Source organism: Muntiacus reevesi, chromosome 18, assembly GCF_963930625.1.
Source record: "Muntiacus reevesi chromosome 18, mMunRee1.1, whole genome shotgun sequence".
NCBI classification, from domain to species: Eukaryota; Metazoa; Chordata; class Mammalia; order Artiodactyla; family Cervidae; genus Muntiacus; species Muntiacus reevesi.
In genome coordinates, this window is record NC_089266.1 from 43,958,683 (window position 1) to 43,976,869 (window position 18,187).

At 54.0% G+C, this 18,187-nt stretch overlaps 1 protein-coding gene across 2 annotated transcripts in view; it reads left to right on the plus strand.

The window, feature by feature from the left end:
- Positions 1-3,887: 3,887 nt before the first annotated feature.
- RHBDL3 (rhomboid like 3) overlaps positions 3,888-18,187 on the plus strand; it is a 55,417-nt gene continuing 41,117 nt past the window's right edge. Inside the window, exons 1-2 of one of the 2 annotated variants that reach the window (XM_065909268.1) lie at positions 3,888-3,992; positions 5,557-5,580. In XM_065909268.1, the coding sequence (XP_065765340.1) occupies positions 3,888-3,992; positions 5,557-5,580 (129 nt within the window). The remainder of the gene's footprint in view (positions 3,993-5,556; positions 5,581-18,187) is intronic. The other variant, XM_065909269.1, reaches the window with a different exon arrangement.

Genomic DNA, 18,187 nt, shown 5'->3' on the forward strand with positions numbered 1-18,187 from the left:
TGTTCAGCGTTGACTTAGCGTCTGGCTGTCGTGTGGTTAGTCACTCAGTCGTGCCTGACTCTTTGTAACCCCATGGACTGCAGTCCACCAGGCTCCTCTGTCCATGGGATTCTCCAGACAAGAATACTGGAGTAGGCTGCCGTTTCCTTCTCCAGGGGACCTTCCCAACCCAGGGATCAAACCCGCACCTCCTGTGTCTCCTGCATTGCAGGCAGATTCTTTATCCCTGAGCCATCGGAGAACTTCAAAAGAGGTCATGGATGTTGAGCTCTTACACAGTGAAGAGCAGAGTGTCAATGCCAGTCCACCTCTATTGACTGTCATCTCCAGGCAGACCCAGGGTTCCCTTGGGCAGGGCCCGTGAACCTGAGTGCCTGGCCTTGCAGCATCCAGTGAAAGTGGGTGGTCACCATGCCCCTTCTCTCCTCTCTCCCCATTAGGACTCAGAATGTGCTGGTCCTCAGGTTGTCTCAGAGTGGCACCAGAGCTGTCAGAGAGCCTGGCCACTCCTACCCATCAGGGGTTCTGGGCCTTGGGACCCAAGGTCCAGTTCCACTGCCTGCTGGGGGGTGGGCTGGCCCCAGCTGCATTTTCCCCTGGGGCTGAGAAGAGCCACAGGCTGGCTGGTGAGGCAGAGGCAACGCTGAGGGCAAAAGGTGCATGTGGCCTCAGGTTCATAGGAGCTGCTGAATGTCACAGCTGGTCTCCAAGTCCAGATGGCGGCGCTCCTTCTAGCAGGGACTGGGCGCGGGCTCCTGAGGCGAGAGTCCTTGCTGGAGTTCAGGAATTCTTCCCCAGGAGACTTGGGAACACTGTCTGCCAAGGTGGGGTGAGGCGTTCCTAGGACGATGGAGGAACAACATCCCCTTCTGGATACTTCCCAGAGCCCCCCTCTCCCCTTTATTCTAACTGCTGCTGCCCTCACGACCGCTTCCGTGGATCGTTGTTCATTCGCTCAGTTGTGGCCGACTCTGCAAGTCCATGGACTGCAGCACATCAGGCTTCCCTGTCCTTCACCAACTCCCAGAGGTTCACTCAAACTCATGTCCATTGAGTCCTTGGATGGCACCTCCCATCTCCCTATGCTGAGGGTTAGGGAGGCCAGCCTCCTAGACAGATTTTTTTTGACCAGGGATCGAAAGGCAGTCAAAGTGTGGAGTCCTAACCATTGGGCCACCAGGGAATTCCCTGGAGGGATCTTTTCAAATATTACTTTCCTGCTCACAGTCCTTTGGTGGCCCCCCTATTGCCCTTAGGGCAAAGTCCAAGTCCCTTTCTCAGGAAGCTCCTCACAGCCCTTTAAACCTTCAAACCCTCTGCTCCAGGCTGGGATCTTTTTTTCTTTTTTAAGACTTTTTTTTTTTTTTTTTTGATGTGGACCATTTTAAAAGTCTTTCTTGAATTTGTTACAATATTGCTTCTGTTCTATGGTTTCTTTTCTTTGGCCTTGAGGCTTGTGGGATCTTAACTCCCCGCCAGGGACTGAACCCTTACCCCTTGCATTGGAAGGCAAAGTCTTAACCACTGAACCACCAAGGAAGTCTCCCAGTCCGGGTTCTCTACATTGAGTTCCTTGCTCTAATTTCCAGCCATGCGAAATTGATTGTAGTTCCTTTTCCAAACCATACTGCTGCCCAAGCCCAGCCTCTGTCCATGCCATTCCCTCCGCCTGGAAGCTCTCCCCTCCAGCTTTCCCACTTTGCTCCGTTTGGGGGAATATCCTTTGGGAAGCCCTCTTGGACCCACAGGAACCCCCTCCTTTGGGTTTCTATACCCCTTGGACTTCCCTGGCTGTCATTCCTAATTAAACAGCTTCTGGAGGTCTGGGTCTGGATCTTACCCACCTCTATTCCCAAAGTTCTGTCTCTAGCACTTAGTAGGAGCCCAGCAGAGGTTCAGGGAACTGAACGGAGCCTGCTGAGGTCCCTTCCACTGGAGAGGATGACAGAATTGGATGGGTTGATAAGAGCTGTCCCTGGGCTGAAGAAAAGGCAGATCCCAAAGAGCAACTGAGGTCAGAGACTGCCCAGAGACCAAGCCCTCTCTGAGCTCTTCTCCCCTCTCCCCTGGAGCTGCCCACTCCCTGACCACTTCTCCAGCCGGGAAGATCTAAGTGTAACACGGCCAGCACCCAGGCAGGTCCTGCAGGTGAGAGGAGCGGGGGTGGTGGGGGCCGTGCCACTCCCCCGGGCCCCCGGCTGCCCCTTGGCCTTTGGGCTTCTTTCCACAAAGGAGTCCATCGGCCTCTCTTCTGTCCCCTGAAAGCTGTTTCCAAAATCACATCCTATGCAGACAGTTTTATTTACAAGGAAATCTTGGCAGGATCTTGACTTGTTAGTAGAGTAGGGGTGGGGGGAGGGTGGTGAGAAACAAAAATAGTTGGAATGATCACACTTTCTGAAACCAGAGATGAAAATTGGTGTCTGTAGCAAACTCACCTAATTAGAATGGAGTTAATTTCCTTCTCTGGGTTTAGGGGGAGCAGTTATTGTCGGCTGAGATGGTCACAGGTTGGATCCTGGGGTTATGTGTTTGCTTTATGAAGATGAGCACATTAATTGCAACTTGCACTACTGGAAAAGAGCATCCACGTCTGAGAGGGAGAGAGAGGAGCAAAGGCCAGTGGGTGAGCGGGTGGTGGTAAGAGGGGTGGAGGGAGGCACCTTTGGTGTGGGCTGGGGGCTGACTGGGGCACATCACCAGAAATGAATCCCTGAGGCCCTGGGAGAGCAGGGCGCCTGTCCCAGCCGGCCACCGGCCACTGGCACCGTTTCCAGGCAGAGCCTCTGCTTAAGGGAGACTGCCTCTCCTGGGAGGTCTTTCCTGCAAGCAAACAGCACCAGTTTTTTTCTTTATTAGATCCCCTACTCCTCCGGCTCTAACTCGATTCCTACTTGCTGTAGTTTCTTTACCTCCCATCTTGCCTGGTCCTACCTTTGTCTGCCTGGTTCAGTGAAGCCAGGACACTGTCCCAAAGCTCTGGGTGTACGGAGGGCAAGATTTCAGGGTTTGGGGTCCGGGACTCCTCTGATTTCTCCCTAACTGAGCCTGCCCGGACCTCCCAGGATCCGGGACCTTAGTGAGGGAAGGGTGGCGGTGGGGGCGGGGATCTTGTCTTCCTAGCATCCTGCCCCCATTTCACTCCCAGTTAACCCCGACATTGCCAACTTAGCGAGAACCTCGCCCGTGCCACCTTCACGCGTCTGCTGCCTCCAAGTCAAGTTAGCCCGGTGGGTCTCGGCAAGTAGACACTGCACAACCCCCCATCCCTCACCCCACCCGGTCCCACACGGAGAGAAAAACCCGGGCCGGGCCGGAGGCAGGTGGCGATGGGGCCCGGGCCCGCGCAGCCCCACCCCCGCCCGGGGCCATGCAGCCACTTCCCCGCCGAGCCCGCCGCAGCCCTCCTCCTCCCCGGGCCGCGGCGCTCTGACCGACTTGGCCCGGGCGGGGGCGCCCGGGGGTGGCGGGTGGGGGGCGGCGGTCCCGGGAGCAGCCCCGCCCCCGCCTGCGCACCGCCCCCGAGGAGTCCGCGGGGAGGAGGAGACTCGGGCGCAGAGCGGGGGCCGCGGGAGGCGAGGAGGGAGAGCGCGGGGAGCCGCGGGGCCGGGGCCGGCCCAAGGGCGCCCTCGCCTCGGAGCCGGGCGTTGGGGCCGGTGTGGAGGCGGAGGCCGGCGGGGCCGCGGGCGCAGCGAAGTTTACGGCGGAGGGCCTGGCGTCCCGGGGTCGCGAGGCAGCGGCGCGGGGGCCGGGACCATGGGGGCGGAGGCGGAGACGGCGCGGCGCGCACAGGCAGCCCAGAGCGGCGCGGCCGCCGCGGCGCAAAGTTAGCCGGGCGCCCCGGGACGAGCCCCGCAGCCGCGCCGGGCCCCGGACGCCGCCCCGGCATGGGCGAGCACCCCAGCCCGGGCCCCGCGGTGGCCGCCTGCGCCGAGGCGGAGCGCATCGAGGAGCTGGAACCCGAGGCCGAGGAGCGGCCGCCGGCGGAGGACGTGAGTGCCCCCTCCCCCGCCCGGGCAAACTTTCTGGGGGGCGGGGGCCGCGGTGGGGACCGCTGCCCCCAACTCGCCCCCCGCGGGGTAACTGGGAGGTTTCAAGGTGACGCGGGAGCGCCCGGGATTGGCCGGGTCCCCGCGGGCTGGAGGGGGCGGAGGGAACCGGTCTCCCCGAAACGCGCGCGCGCCATCCCCTGCTCGGGCTCCCGGGGCTTCCCGGCGGAGCGCAGCGCCCGCCGCTGCGCCGGGGACCCGCCGGCCGCCGAGCCCCCTCCCCGCGGCTGGTGCAGTGCCCGGGACACGGCGTTTTCCCGCAGAGGCGGCCGCGTCACAGCAGTGGCTCCCCTCCCCTCCTACTCGCGACCTGCGGGCTCTCGGAGCCGGGGAAGGAGCGGGCGCCGCAGAGTCCCCGGAAGCCGGTGGCGCAGACCGCCTTGGCGACCCCTTCTCCGGTCGCTGATGAGCCCCGACCCGGCACTTGCCCTGTCTAAGACCCTGATCGAAATTCTAGCTGGCCCCTGGCCCGCAGCCCGGCTGGAGGACGGACAGGAGGAGTGCCGGGAGAGCTTTCGCTCCCAGAGGGGGGCTTAGGAGTCCCAGACCGCGTCGGTGCCAGCGACGGTCCCCTGGGGAGGATAGGGAGGGGTGCCCCACAGGGCTTCCCTGCCATCTGCTGCCGGAGTCTCCCCGCCTCCCTCCGGTCCTGGGAGCCATGGGCAAAGCCGGCACCGGGGAGTCCTGGGAACTGGAGTTTCTTAAGCTTCTCCCTCCCGAGGTTAACCTGCTCCGCAGAGGTGAAAAACTGGGCAGACGCTCCGCCCTGCCCCTGACCTCTCAGGGTGGGGACTGGGAAGTGAAGCCCGGCCCCCCAACGGTTTACCCAGCCTCAGCCGGGAAGTCTGAATAGGGTTGTATCCCCTCTGGCTCTTGTGCTTAAACCCCCTCTGTTGCTCTGGTCCCATCGCTTTGGCTGACTCTTAGGGGCTCCTCACTTAGGCTCAGCCTGCAAAGAAACAGGGGTGGGTTTCAGAGTATGCAGGAACCCCCTCCTCCCAAAGTAGAGGCCAAACCTTAATGTTTATGCCCGGATGTGTTTTCCGGATAGGGGGTCTTTGACCCCCAGCAGGTGGAGACGGCTGCAGCCGTCTGATGGAATTGCAGGAGATGCATCCAGGCATGCATTCCCAGGCCTGGGAGTAGACACCGAGATAGGAGCTGAGCGGCAGAAGTTATTAGAGGCCCTTGGACAGAATGACACGCTTTTTTTTTTTTTTTTTATTAAGGAATTGTTGAGAATCACCCTTGCTCTGCTCATGTCCCCTCCTGCGCATCCCAGAGTGAGGGATGCTCTCCCTCCCCAGCCTGAGTTCTCCCAGCTTTGCTAGGTGTAGTCTCATTTAGAAAACTTTCCCAGGGCTCCCTGGCCTCGGGTCCCTGAGCCTGGGCCCGCAGCTGGGAGGCTAGGTCAGAAACAGCAGGGGGCTGCAGAGCCCGTGGTGATAAGTGTGTTTCTTTCTTTCTCTCCTCTTCCTCCTCTCCTGCATGGCTCCTTCTCTACCAGCACTGGAAAGTCCTGTTTGATCAGGTAGGTGAGCAGTTAAATGCCCCCTCCCTTCCTGCCAGCACTCCCCGCAGTCTCCCTGCCTGCGTGGGCTTCCCCAGCTCCGCACTCCTGAGACGGTGACGTGGGGGTGGGGGTGTGGCCTAAGGCGGCTCTGGGTCTGAATGGTACTGCTCTCCACTGCTCTCCAGGTTTCAGGAGGAGGTGGGGGGGTGGGGAGCTCCCTTAAGAGATCCTTCCCTGCCTCCTCCTCTCAATGCCACTCCACGGGAACCAGCTTTATACCAGGGAGAAATCCGACAATACACATCGAAAGCCTGGGATGTTCTCTGTGTGCAAGGGGATGGCACGTTTGGGCTGGGGAGGTGGGGGAAGGGCTTAGGTGGACATCCTCCCCCCCCCACTTTTTTTTTTCTCCTCCCACCATCACAGATCCGCGGCCACCTCTGAGGTCAGATCCTTGCCATCCTTGGTGGGTGACTCAAATATGAGCCCTATTTGAAAGCTGACCACTCTTGATTTTGCCTCAGGGATGGGGGGCTATAGACAGAAAACACTCATGTGATTGTGTGCAGCACCCCAAGTTGAGGTGTGGGAGATGGAGTTGGAAGTACCCTGCATTGGCTTTGGAGTGGGGAGACCGGCACTTGACCTTCAGCAGGGACATGGTTCACTTCTTTGTTGGGAACTGCTTTTGCATGCTGTTGTGTGGGTTTCCTTCTCCCTCCCTGTTTCACGAGCTGCCCGGGTGTGCGGGAACAGTGAGCGTGGTGCCCTGGGCTGAAGACGATTATGCCATGAAGTGTGTGCGACTCTAGGACACCAGCCTGATTGGGTCAGAAGGACGGTGTTGAGTTGGAGAGGCAGATAAAGCTGAAAAAGTAGCCTGCACCAGACCTCATTCTGTTGAGTGCAGAGGAAGCCTTTCAAAGTATTTTTGGCAAGTTTGTTACAAGATCCAGGGGGCAAAAAAAAAGATCTAGGGGATACTTTGGGAAGATGCTGTGTGAGAGTGGGGTAGAGATGAGAAGCTGGCTAGGAGCCTACTGCAATGCATAGAGACACCTTGACTTGAAAAAGTGGGAATGGAAAGGAAGAAGGACATGATGATGGGAGAATTGGAAGATCTTATTAAACTGTAATAGATGAGGTGAACCACATGTATTACTTTGAGGTTCTAAATGTAGATTTGGGACTTCCCTGGTGGTCCAGTGGCTAGGATTCTGCACTCCCGATGGAGGAGACCTGGGTTTGATCCCTGGTTGGGGAACTAGGTCCCACATGCCACAACTAAGAGGTCCGTGCAGCAACTAAAGATCCTGCATGCTGCAATGAAGATTGAAGATAGATCTGAACAAATGAGCTCGACCACATGTGTAACATCGAGGTTCCGAACCTGAGAGGAGAAGGAGAAGTAAGGGTTTGTAAAACTGACAACTTTGATTTCAGACCAGTTCAATTTGAGTCAGCTAAATGCAGATGCCGAGTGGGACTGAAAACATGGAATTCAGGGGACTTCCCTGGCGGTCCAGTGGTTAAAACTTCGCCTTCCAGTGTGTGTGTGGAGGGGTTCTATTCCTGATGAGGGAGCAAAGATCCCACATGCCTCTGGGCCAAAAAAAAAATCAAAACATGAAACAGAAGAAACATTGTAACCAATTCAATAAAGACTTTAAAAATGGTCTACATCAAAACAATCTTTAAAAAGAGAAAACATGGAATTCAGCTTGAAAGACAGGGTGGGCCTGGAGTGGAGATTTGGGGGGCATCATCCCCTTAACACAAGGCCTGACTGTGACGTGGGGAGCTTCCCACCGCTCCGGTCCTGCTGGGGTAGACCGACTCCCCTTCGGGCTTCTGAGAGTACAGCAGCTGCTGGCCTGATGCCCTGAGGCAGGAGGGAGCCGCCTGCTGCCACCGATGCCACGACCAGCAAGCTGCCAACCCTTCACACCTCCTGCCAGATTTAGAATCGAAACCTAGAACAAAGTGTATCTTCTTTTTTCCCCTCTGTCTGTGTCTTTCTCATTGGATTAATTTCCTTCGCCAGTCCCTGCCTATGTGTTTACATTGTGAAACCAACGATTTGGACGAATGGAGGGAAATTTTTAGGAGGAAGGATTTGGAACTCCCTGGAGCAGAGAAAATGCATCATACCTGATAGCAGTGGGTAGTCTACAAAATCCAATTTTTCCCACTGGAGGGAGATCCCGAGTGTCACAGAGTGCATCCCCCTGCTTCTGGGAAGGCCCACCCGGAAACCATTCTGGACAGACACAATTCTAGGAAAGAAACTCCCAAGCTTACGCTGGACAGGCTTTTTTTTCTCACTAAAAGTTCTGCCTTATGTTCGCTCCCCAGCGCTTTAGAAGCCCGTTTCTGTGTCTTCCTTCCTATTGGTGCTTTGTGTTTGAGGAGAGCTGCGTGTGAGCGGGGGCGCCCGACCTCTGGCAGATACCCATCCCTCTGCATCTGTCCCCCCTCCTCTGTGCAGTTCCCCTTGGACCATCCCCCTGATAGGGCTGAATGCAGAGCAGGTGTGAGGCTTCATAAATGGTCGTACAACTTCAGAAGGGCCCCTGGAGAGCTGGGGGGGTCTTATCCTTTCTGACTCTTCCTCTGGGCCTACTTAAAAGCAGGATTTGGTGATGGTGAACTCAGGAAGGAATATTTGGCTGGGGGTTACCCACAGCCTCCCCACAATTTCTGACAGCAATAGCCCTGATGGGTCAACCTGTGCTGCATGGGGTGGGGTTCTCCTGACACTTGTTAGAATCCCTGCCGGCTAATGTGGCCCTGGAATTCACCTTTCTGAGGTCACGGCATGGGGAGGGCTGGCCCCAGTTAGTCTGCCTCCCTTTTCTGGGTCAAGGGGATACCAGGGATCACCTGGTTTCAATCTGGGATCTGCTGGGACCTTTTTCCAGCGTTAGGGATGGTTTTGGAGCAGTCTCTCTGTGCTGTCTGGTTCTTCAGCATGTAGAGTGTCTTTGACCCAACATGATGCTGATTAGAGCCAAGAGCTAGAAACCATGACCTTGGCGTTTTGATCCTATGGGGACACCCCTCTACCAGAATGCCTCCTGGGGGGTTGGAGGTGACCCCAGCCCCATGGAAGTTTACTCAGCTGGTCCCCACTGGCATCCTGGGTGTTTGTCTGGTCTGTTCAAGTAGGAGTACAACACGCCACCCAACCTCACCCCCTCCGCTGTGTTTCCCTGTGGATCCCAGAAGTTACAACAGGCAGGAGGCCTGAAGATCACCACTTCAACCCCCAGGTATTCCAGGTGCCTGTTTCCTGTTTGAACTTCTCATTGAGGAAATGATCTTTTCATAGCCTTGGAATTGGAGTGGTTTTCCCAAATACTGGATCTTAAAATTTAAATATTAACCTGTTGTTATGGTGTAAAATAATGGTAAAAATATCTTCTTTTTCTGCAGTTCAATCTATTGGGCTTTTCCTTCTTGATTCCTTATGTTGTTTCAGAGCTGAGACACTTTCCCTCCCTCTTCAGATCTCATAAAGTGTTTTTGTTGTTCAGTTGCTCAGTTGTGTCTGACTCTTTGCAACTCCATGGACTGCAGCACACCAGGCTTCACTATCTACTGGAGTTTGCTCAAACTCACATCCACTGAGTTGGTGATGCCATCCAACCATCTCATCCTCTGTCACCCCCTTCTCCTCCTGCCCTCAATCTTTTCTAGCATCAGGGTCTTTTCCAGTGAGTTGGCTCTTCATATCAGGTGGCCAAAGTACTGGAACTTTACCTTCAGCATCAGTCCTTCCAATGAATATTCAGGGTTGATTTCCTTTAGGAAAATTGGTTTGATCTCCTTGCTTGAGAGTCCAAGGGATTCTCAGAGTCTTCTCCAGCACCACAGTTTTGTTTTGTTTTTTTATTTATTTTAATTGGAGGCTAATTACTTTACAATACTGTAGTGGTTTTTGCCATGCATTGACATGAATCAGCCATGGGTGCACATGTGTTCCCCATCCTGAACCCCCCTCCCCATCCGATCCCTCAGGGTCATCCCAGTGAACCAGCCCTGAGCACCCTGACTCATGCATCAAATCCGGACTGGTGATCCGTTTCACATATGATAATATACATGTTTCAGTGCTATTCTCTCAAATCATCCCACCCTCGCCTTCTCCCACAGAGTCCAAAAGTCTGTTCTTTACATCTGTGTCTCTTTTGCGTCTCACATATAGGGTCATCATTACCATCTTTGTAAATTCCATATATATGCGTTAATATTACTGTATTGGTGTTTTTCTGACTTACTTCACTCTGTATAACAGGCTCTAGTTTCATCCACCTCATTAGAACTGATTCAAATAGCACCACGGTTTGAAAGCATCAATTCTTCGGTGCTCAGACTTCATTATGGTTCAACTTTCACGTCCAAACTTGGTGTGACCACTGGAAAAATCATAGCTTTGACTATACGGACCTTTGTTGGCAAAGTGATGTCTCTGCTTTTTAATATGCTGTCTAGGTTTGTCATAGCTTTTCTTCCAAGGAGGAACCATCTTCTAATTTCATGGCCACAGTCAGCATCTGGCGTGATTTTGGGGCCCAAGAAAATAAAGTCTGTCACTGTTTTCATTTTCCCCCATCTATTTGCCATGAAGTGATGGGATTGGATACCATGATCTTAGTTTTTTGAATGTTGAGTTTTAAGACAACTTTTTCACTCTCCTCTTTCACCTTCATTAAGAGGCTCTTTAGTTCCTCTTTGCTTTCTGCCATTAGGATCTCATAAATAGGTGCTTCTATTTCCTACTTCTTTTTCTCTGATTAAAAAAAAAAATCCTCTAACCCTTTACTCCCTCCAGATCTAATTCCTATCCAATTACACCAGCATCAATTATTAAGAAAGCCTTCCTTTATTTATTGAGAAATTTTATCATTTGGTAAGTTTTTATTAAAATATGTGGTGGGGTTTATTCTTTATTTCTGATCTATTCCCCTGATATTTACAATTTTGCCCAGGTAAGGTACGCTTTATTTATTGCTTTACATTTCTTCCATAGGTTTCCTCCAAGCTTCTCTGTTTCAGGTTATGCTTTGATCGTCTCCCAGTCCCTTCCTGAACTCCAGGTACCCTCAAGGACCCAAGGTCAAGCAGCAGGTCCGTGGCAGACATGGGACTGGAGTCTGCTAACTCATAAAAGGCTCTGGGGTTGGAAAACCATTGCCACATTCACACATACAAGTGCCTCCAAGATCTCCAAATGTTTAATGAGCAAAACTGTTTGGAGCAGAGTTCTGTTCAGTCAACAGAGCACGGTTGCTTTCCAAGCTCAAGCATGTGAGAAGGAAAAGGGAGAATTAGAAGGAACTTGATCATGTTTCCAGTTTTCCCCTTCCCACTGGGGAGCATGCATTTTTCAGTCTCCAAGAAGAGACCCCTAACTTTGCTAATCTCCCGGAAGGGAAGCAGACAAATCTTGACTCTCCTTCCAAAATTATAAACATGTTGCAACCACAACAGGAGGCTATGCTTGGGTGGGCTGCTGGAGAAAACCCCATATGTGGGGCAAAGAGTCCTGGGTTCAAGCCCTACTGACTCTTGAGATTGGGGTCAAGTGACATTAGCTCTCTGAGCCTCAATTTCTTTATCTCTAAAATGGAGAGGATAATCTTTAAGTCCAGGGATGATTGTGGGAGTTAAATGGAAGTGGAAACTCTCTTAATAATGTCTGATACCCAGTGGACATTTTTGGTTGGTGTTTTTGTTTGTTTGGGTTTTCCTGTTTTGTTTTTGGCTATGCTGAGTGGCATGCGAGATCTTAGTTCCCTGACCAGGGATTGAACCCACGCCCCCTGTGGTGGAAGCTTGAAGTCTTAAGCCACAGTATAGGTTTGACAGCTGTCTTTTGATGGGAATCAGAATTTGCTAGAATAAGCGCAGGGTCGTTTCTGAGATCCACGCCTCCATAGGGAAGGTCTCTGCCTCTACCTTCTCAGTCCCAGCTCCTGGAGACAGAGCCACTTGTGTGCTCAGAGGATTTTCCTGCTTGCTTTGCCCAAATGTCTCCTCTGCCCAGTCCCCTTGCCGCCAGCCTGGGGTCTTGCCTGTGCCTGACCCTAAAGCCAACCTCATTTACAGTCCTGCTGGCTGGCTTAAGACAGTTCTAGGAGCTGAGAAGAGGTGCAGATGAGACTGCTGTATGGATTAGTGAGGAGCCGCAGAGAAAACGCGTGCCCCAGACTCGGGGACCTTGGCGGCGCCGCTGGGGACACAGGATTAACCAGCAGAGAGGGGTTGCCTTGCCGGGCTCTGTACCTCCAGCCCCTTCTCAGGTGGTGTCCAGGTGCCTAGAGTCTCTGGACTCTCCTCCATCACAAAGGCCGCTCCCCTCCCCTGCCCCCAGGGACCGCAGTGGTCATGCTGAATTAACCCTTTTATCCCTGACCACTCCCAGAAAGGCACTGGATGGCAGTTGAGCTGTGAGGCTGAGGGAGCTGAGGCGCTGTACTGCCTGGCTGCCTGGCTGCCACGGAACAGGCACACATGTGGGAGCGAACGGGTCCAGGTACCTCCCTGCCACGCCGTCTCTGGCTCTGATGTCCGCTCCAGGCGCCAGCCCTGGCTGTGGGCCACCTCGCCCCGGTCGGCCCCTCTGGGGCTGCGGCCACCTCGAGGACCTCGGCTCATCAGGAGGTCAATGGAAGCATCTTGTCCAGTCTGCTCATTTTGCAAATGAAACAGAAGTCTGTGACCTTCGGAGGTCACTTGGTGCTGGAGTCTCAGACTGAGACGAGAGCCCAGCTCTGCTTTCTCTCTGACCTGTGTTCCTGCCGCCGGGCCATGCAGACTTCGGGCCGCTTCCTCGGCACCCCAAGTGACTCAGGGACAGGTGAGGACACGGAGTCTGGCTTGAGTCCCAGCTCTGCTCCTCCTCGCCTGCTACGTGACAAGAGGCCAGCTGGGCAACGTCTCCAAGCCTCAGTCTTCTCATCTGTCAGCTGCCTGCCTTCAGGGCTCTTTCGGGGCCTAATGACATGCTGGGTGCATAGCGTGTGGCGGTGTGTAGTGAGCCCCTGATAAACACACGTGGTTGTTACCGCGTTCCTGGAATTTGAAGAAATTAACACCATTTTCAAAATTACCTCTGGGTAATAGTTCTAGGTCTTGAATCAAAGTGTCCAGATCCCCATTCTGCGGTTCCTTCCAGCTTATCAAGCTGACTTCTTCGGGGCAGGAGCTGGAAAACCATGTTCGCTCTGAACTTTCCACAGAGAGAGGAGAGAAGTTTTTGGATAGAGACTGCCGGGGGTGGGGGTTGGGGGGTGGACATCCAAGCATTTTTCCCTCCACTCACTGGCTGTGGGATAGTCCATGGCAAGAATGAGGCATCACGTACCAGGGGATCAGAGCCCAGGGCAGGCCTCCTCTACCCAGGGTTCCCATTTGACAGTTCCTGGTGAGCCTGGGCACAGGTCTCTGCTTTGTGTTATGGAAATAAGCCGGTGAGCGTCTCAAGTTGTGGACAACTTGGCCAGCCTTGTTCACCGGCTTTTTTATTTATTTATTTTGAAAATTTATTTATTTATGGCTGCACTGGGTCTTTGTTGCTGTGCGCGGGCTTTCTCTAGTTGTGGTGCTCGGGCTGCTCATTGCAGTGGATTCTCTTGTTGCAGAGCATGGATTCTAGAGTGGTCTCAATAGTTGCAGCACATGGGCTTAGCCTCGGCATGTGGCATCTTCTCAGACCAGGGATTCAATTCATGTCCCCTGCGTTGGCAGGTGGATCCTCAACCCCTGGACCACCAAGGAAGTCCCCCACCAGGTTTTTAATTTACTTATTTATTTTTATCTTTTTTTTTTTTTTTGGCCACGCCACATGGCAGGCAAGATCTTAGTTCCCCAACCAGGGATCAAACACAAGTGCTCTGCAGTGGAAGCATGGTCTTAACCCCTGGACCACCAGGGAAGTCTCCCATCACCTTTTTAAAAAGCATGGTCCAGGTTTGAGTTGGCAAGTATTCCTTTGAGAGAGCTAACACTGAGCACGTGCTCTGTGCACACAGATTGTCTCATTTTGCTCTGCTAACAACCCTGGGAGGTGAGTGGTATGATCCCCTCTTCACAGAGGAGGAAACTGCGGCCTGGGGGGCGAGGCCCAAGCCACAAAGCAAATGAGGACCCTCTGCAGAGGGGTTTGTGTGTGTGGACACAAGGCTCCTGGGTGCCTTCAGAACCGGGGCCGAGGGCCACAGGAGGCGAAGGAGCCTGGTGACCCTGCTTCCTGCCCACCCCGCTCCCGGTCAGAGGTCTGCATCCACTTCCCCCCTCCCTGCATCCAGCGGGACCGTTGGTGGTTTCCAAGAGAAACAGCCGGAGGAAATGGGTTTAGGCTGAAGCGGATGGGGCAGATGTAAGACCCCTTCCCCACTCTCCCTGCCAGCGGCCCTCCTGCCTTTGTGGCTGTGACTCGGCCTCAGTCCCGCAGCGGCCCCAACGGCCGGGCCTGGATGAGTCAGCACAGGCGTTCTGTCTGCTTCTGGGACCCGGGGGCCAGCCTCTGAGTTCCAGCCCCCAGCTGCCCCCTCAGGGCCAGTGCACCTCCAAGGCCTTCTGCGGGGAGGGGGCTACTGAAGGGGACAAGCGGGGTCCTCCAGGAGGCTCTCTTTCAGGGTGAGCTGGGCAGGGCCTGAAGGGAAGAGGTGGTCCCACGCCTGGGCACCCACCTGACCCCAGCTTTCTGCACCCTGGGGGAGGTCTGAGAGCTCAGCTTCCCCTCACAGCCCAGGTATTGAGAGAGAGAGCTGGGTAGTTTTCTGGAAATAGACCAACTGCCCAGCAGCTCAGCCTGGATCCAGGCCAGGACATCCTCAGCTTCTCTGCTTGAGGGAATGGTGTTCCAGCTTCCTAATCAGCCTGCCAACCTCAGATCCGGGGGATCAGCTCTTTGACTAATGGGGGTGATGTTCAGGAGTCTGGCCTCCAGCTTCTGGGAGAAGCCCCTTGGGAGGGATGGAGCCCTGGGCTGGCAGCTGGAAGGACAGAAATAATGTAACTGGGAATTCTAGAATTTCAGAAGGTTCGCTAGCTGTCAGATGCCCGGCCAGACCTCAGGGGAGCACGAGCGCCCCTCATGCCTCCAGGTGGGGAGACTGGAGGGCAGGAGAGGTCAGAACCAGGCTTTTAAAAACTGGTCTCTCCTTCCCAGGGAGACTTGAGGTCTTCATAAATCCACTCCTAGTTTCAGCTGCTTTAAAGCAGGCCAGGTACCCTGTTCTACTCACTGAAGTGCCTCTGGGCAGATCGTTCATCTTGGTGTGCCTCAGTTTCCATATCTGTTAAATGGGACTAATCACACTTCTGCTCTAGGGTTGATGTGAGAATAAAAGTGACCAGAGGAATTCTCTGATTAGGCATGGTTAGCATGGTTAGGACTCCTCTCTTTCATTGCCTAGGACCCAGGTTCAGTCCCTAGTCGGGGAACTAAAATCCCACAAGCTGTGTGGGGCAGCCAGGAAAAAAACAAAACCTTGAAATTATTGTGAAAATAAGTATTTCAGGTCAGGGGGGAAAGACAGGGAATGGTGTGAGGTGGCTTTCTCTATGGGGCAAATTAGCATCCTCATTTGCAAGGCAGAAGTGCTAGGGAAAGCTGCTACTCCCATTACCTCGCCTCCTGACCTCGGCAGCTGCAGGCCTGGACCTAATTTATGGGGCTGTAAATATCCATGAATGGACCAGAGTTCCCTGGTGGGCTGTAGCTGCTGAGTGGGGACAACTCTGCTGAGCCCGAAACCCCAGGGCAGCCTCGTTAATTCTGCTCAGCCCAGAAGCCGGGTAATCATGCAAGGAGCCAGCAGAGGAGCTGTGATAACCCCCTGAGTGGGGAGGGGTGCTGTCTACACCCTCCCCTTCTCCAGCACTCACATCATGTGGTCCTTTCCCAGGGATCCTTTTGTCTTGGTAAATGGGGGACAGTGGGGCCCGAGATGGAAGCCTGCCTTAGATTCTAGGTCCTAACCTTCTGGGTCTGAGAGGTCTGTACCAGGATGGCTCTACAGGTGGGGCTTCCCTGCTGATGCTAGTGGTAAAGAACCCGCCTGCCAGTGCAAGAGACATTAGAGACAGCGTTCCATCCCTGGGTCGGGAAGATTCCCTGGAGGAGGGCATGGCAACCTTCTCTGGCATTCTTGCCTGCAGAATCCCATGGACGGAGGAGCCTGGATCACCCATATATATGAACCACCCAGTAGACGTGTTCCTTCCTCTTATTTCTATGCCTTGCTGCTGCTGAAGCTCTGCCGGGCTCTTGGGCCTGCGGCAGGGAGGGAAGTGGCGCCGCTGTCCTGGGTGCTGAGCAGGCAGATCTCAGCTCAGCGGCCCATTAGGCCCATTACTTCCTCCTCTTTCTCTCCCAGGGTCTGGCACCCTCCTCAGCCCTCTGGCTGGGGCCAGGATCGGGGAGATTTCTAACTTTGCTGGGGGACACCAGACGGTGTCAGCTGCCTCAAGGGCCTGCCATTCCTGAGGTGGGGGTAAAAGACTGGTTCGGAACCACCGACAAAGGGGCCTGGTTTCATAGAAGAGAAAAGCAACTCTGTTATGGATTCATTCATTTTCCCCAAAGTGTGTTCCATGGAGTGTTGCTGTGAAAAAATATTATGATCAAAGATCCAATAAGTTTAGAAAATCCTGGGCTGGACAATTCAGACAGGTTTTTTTCACTTATAAGATCTTGAAGAACTGTTTATATGGTTTTATGAATCATGCCCTTCCAAAAGTGTTTCCCACAATTTTTTAAAAAATTGTATTTTTGGCCATCTTGCTCAGCATGTGGCCTCTTAGTTCGCTGTGTGTGTGCATGTGCTAAGTGGCTTCAGTTGTGTCCGACTCTTTACAACCCTATGGACCGTAGCCTGCCAGGCTCCTCTATCCATGGGATTCTCCAGGCAAAAATAATGGAGTGGATTGCTGTGCCCTCCTCCAGGGATCTGCCCAACCCCGGGATCAGCCTGCGTCTCTTCCATCTCCTGCCTTGGCAGGCAAGTTCTTTACCACTAGTACCACCTGGGAAGCCCCTTAGTTCCCTGACTAGGGAGCAAACCTGCACCCCCCACACACACCCGCCTTGAAAGCATGGAATCTTAACCATTGGACCGCCAGGCAAGTCCCAAGCGGTTCCCAGACTTATAGGACCACAACAGCCTTATTACATGCACCACCTTGGGCCTGGTGTTTCCTGAAACACACACTGGGAGACACTGAGCAGTTATATTTCAAATGACAGGACAAGACAGAGAAAAACAAGGAAGAGCAAAGCTGCACCTGCCAGCCCCCGTGGAGGGGCCCTGAACTGTTTGCATCTTGACCACTTGCTCTGTGGTCTTAACTTGCTCTGTGACCTTGAACTAGTTCCTTTTGCTCTCTGCACCTGTTTCCCTGTCCATAATACAAGCATGATACCCGACACGTAGTTTTGATCCTTGGCAAGTATTTGTTGAATGAGTGAATGAGAAGACTGAATTGGGGTCTCTCAAACCCTTCAGGATGCCACAGCATCCTGAAACTAGATGAGGGCAGGCTCTGGCCCCTCCACCCAGGTGTGAGTCCACCTGCCCAACTACCAGCTCATCAGACCTGGGCAGCTCTCTTCTGGATGCCTCATTTTTCTCCCGTGTAAAATAGCACCTCCCTTGTAGAACTGTTGTAAGGTTTAAATGGGGGGAGCACATAATTTATTATCCAAATTGGGACCGTTTTGAGAAAGGGGCACTGTAGGTAAACATGCTGAGGGGCTTCCCTGGTGGTCCAGTGGTTAAGAATCCACCTGCCAATGCGGGGGATGTGGGTTTGATCCCTGGTCAAGGAACTCAGATCCCACAGGCCTCGGGGCAGCTAAGCCGGTCTGCAGCGCCACAGCTGGAGAGGCAGCACGCGGCAGTGAGGTTCCCACATGCCGCAACGAAGACGTGCCGCAGCCAGATGAAGAAGCTGTAATAAATAAATAAATCATCCTGCCATCCCCACTTCCTGCTCACCCAATTCCTTCTGAAACATGCTGAGACAATAGGTATAAACCAGGACATAGGGTGACCTGAGGTTTCCACGAGGTAGCGCCTGATGCTAGGCAGGTACTCTGCATATGCAGCTACTATCGCGTTGCTCTTCAACCAGCGAGTCTGGAGGAGACCAATAGAGAAAACAATTCAGAACTTCCCTGGTGGTCCAGGGGTTAAGACTCCAAGTTCCTGAGGCAGAGGGCATGGGTTTGATCCCTGGTTGGGGAACTAAGATCCTGCAAGCTGCTCAGTGCAACTAATAAAAAGAAACAAAAAACTGGAAACAAGCAAACTCGGGGGCCTCTCTGGCCGAGGAGGCAGAGGGGGCTGTTCAGCAAACCCTTCCCCACCTCTCTGGGCCTCAGAGGTCCCCCCAGCTCCTAGAACTCTGCAGAGCAGCTTGAAAACCACTGAGGTTCCTTTCAGCTCCCCTGGACCATGAGCCAACAATCTCCTCATCTGCTGCCTGTCTCCCCAGTGGCACCAGGCCCCTCATGCAGCACAGACCTCAACCCACACCCCCACCCACGCCCCGACCATGTAGCTGCTTCATCCTGAGCCCAGATTTCCCATCAACCCTTTGACCGAGCAAAGAT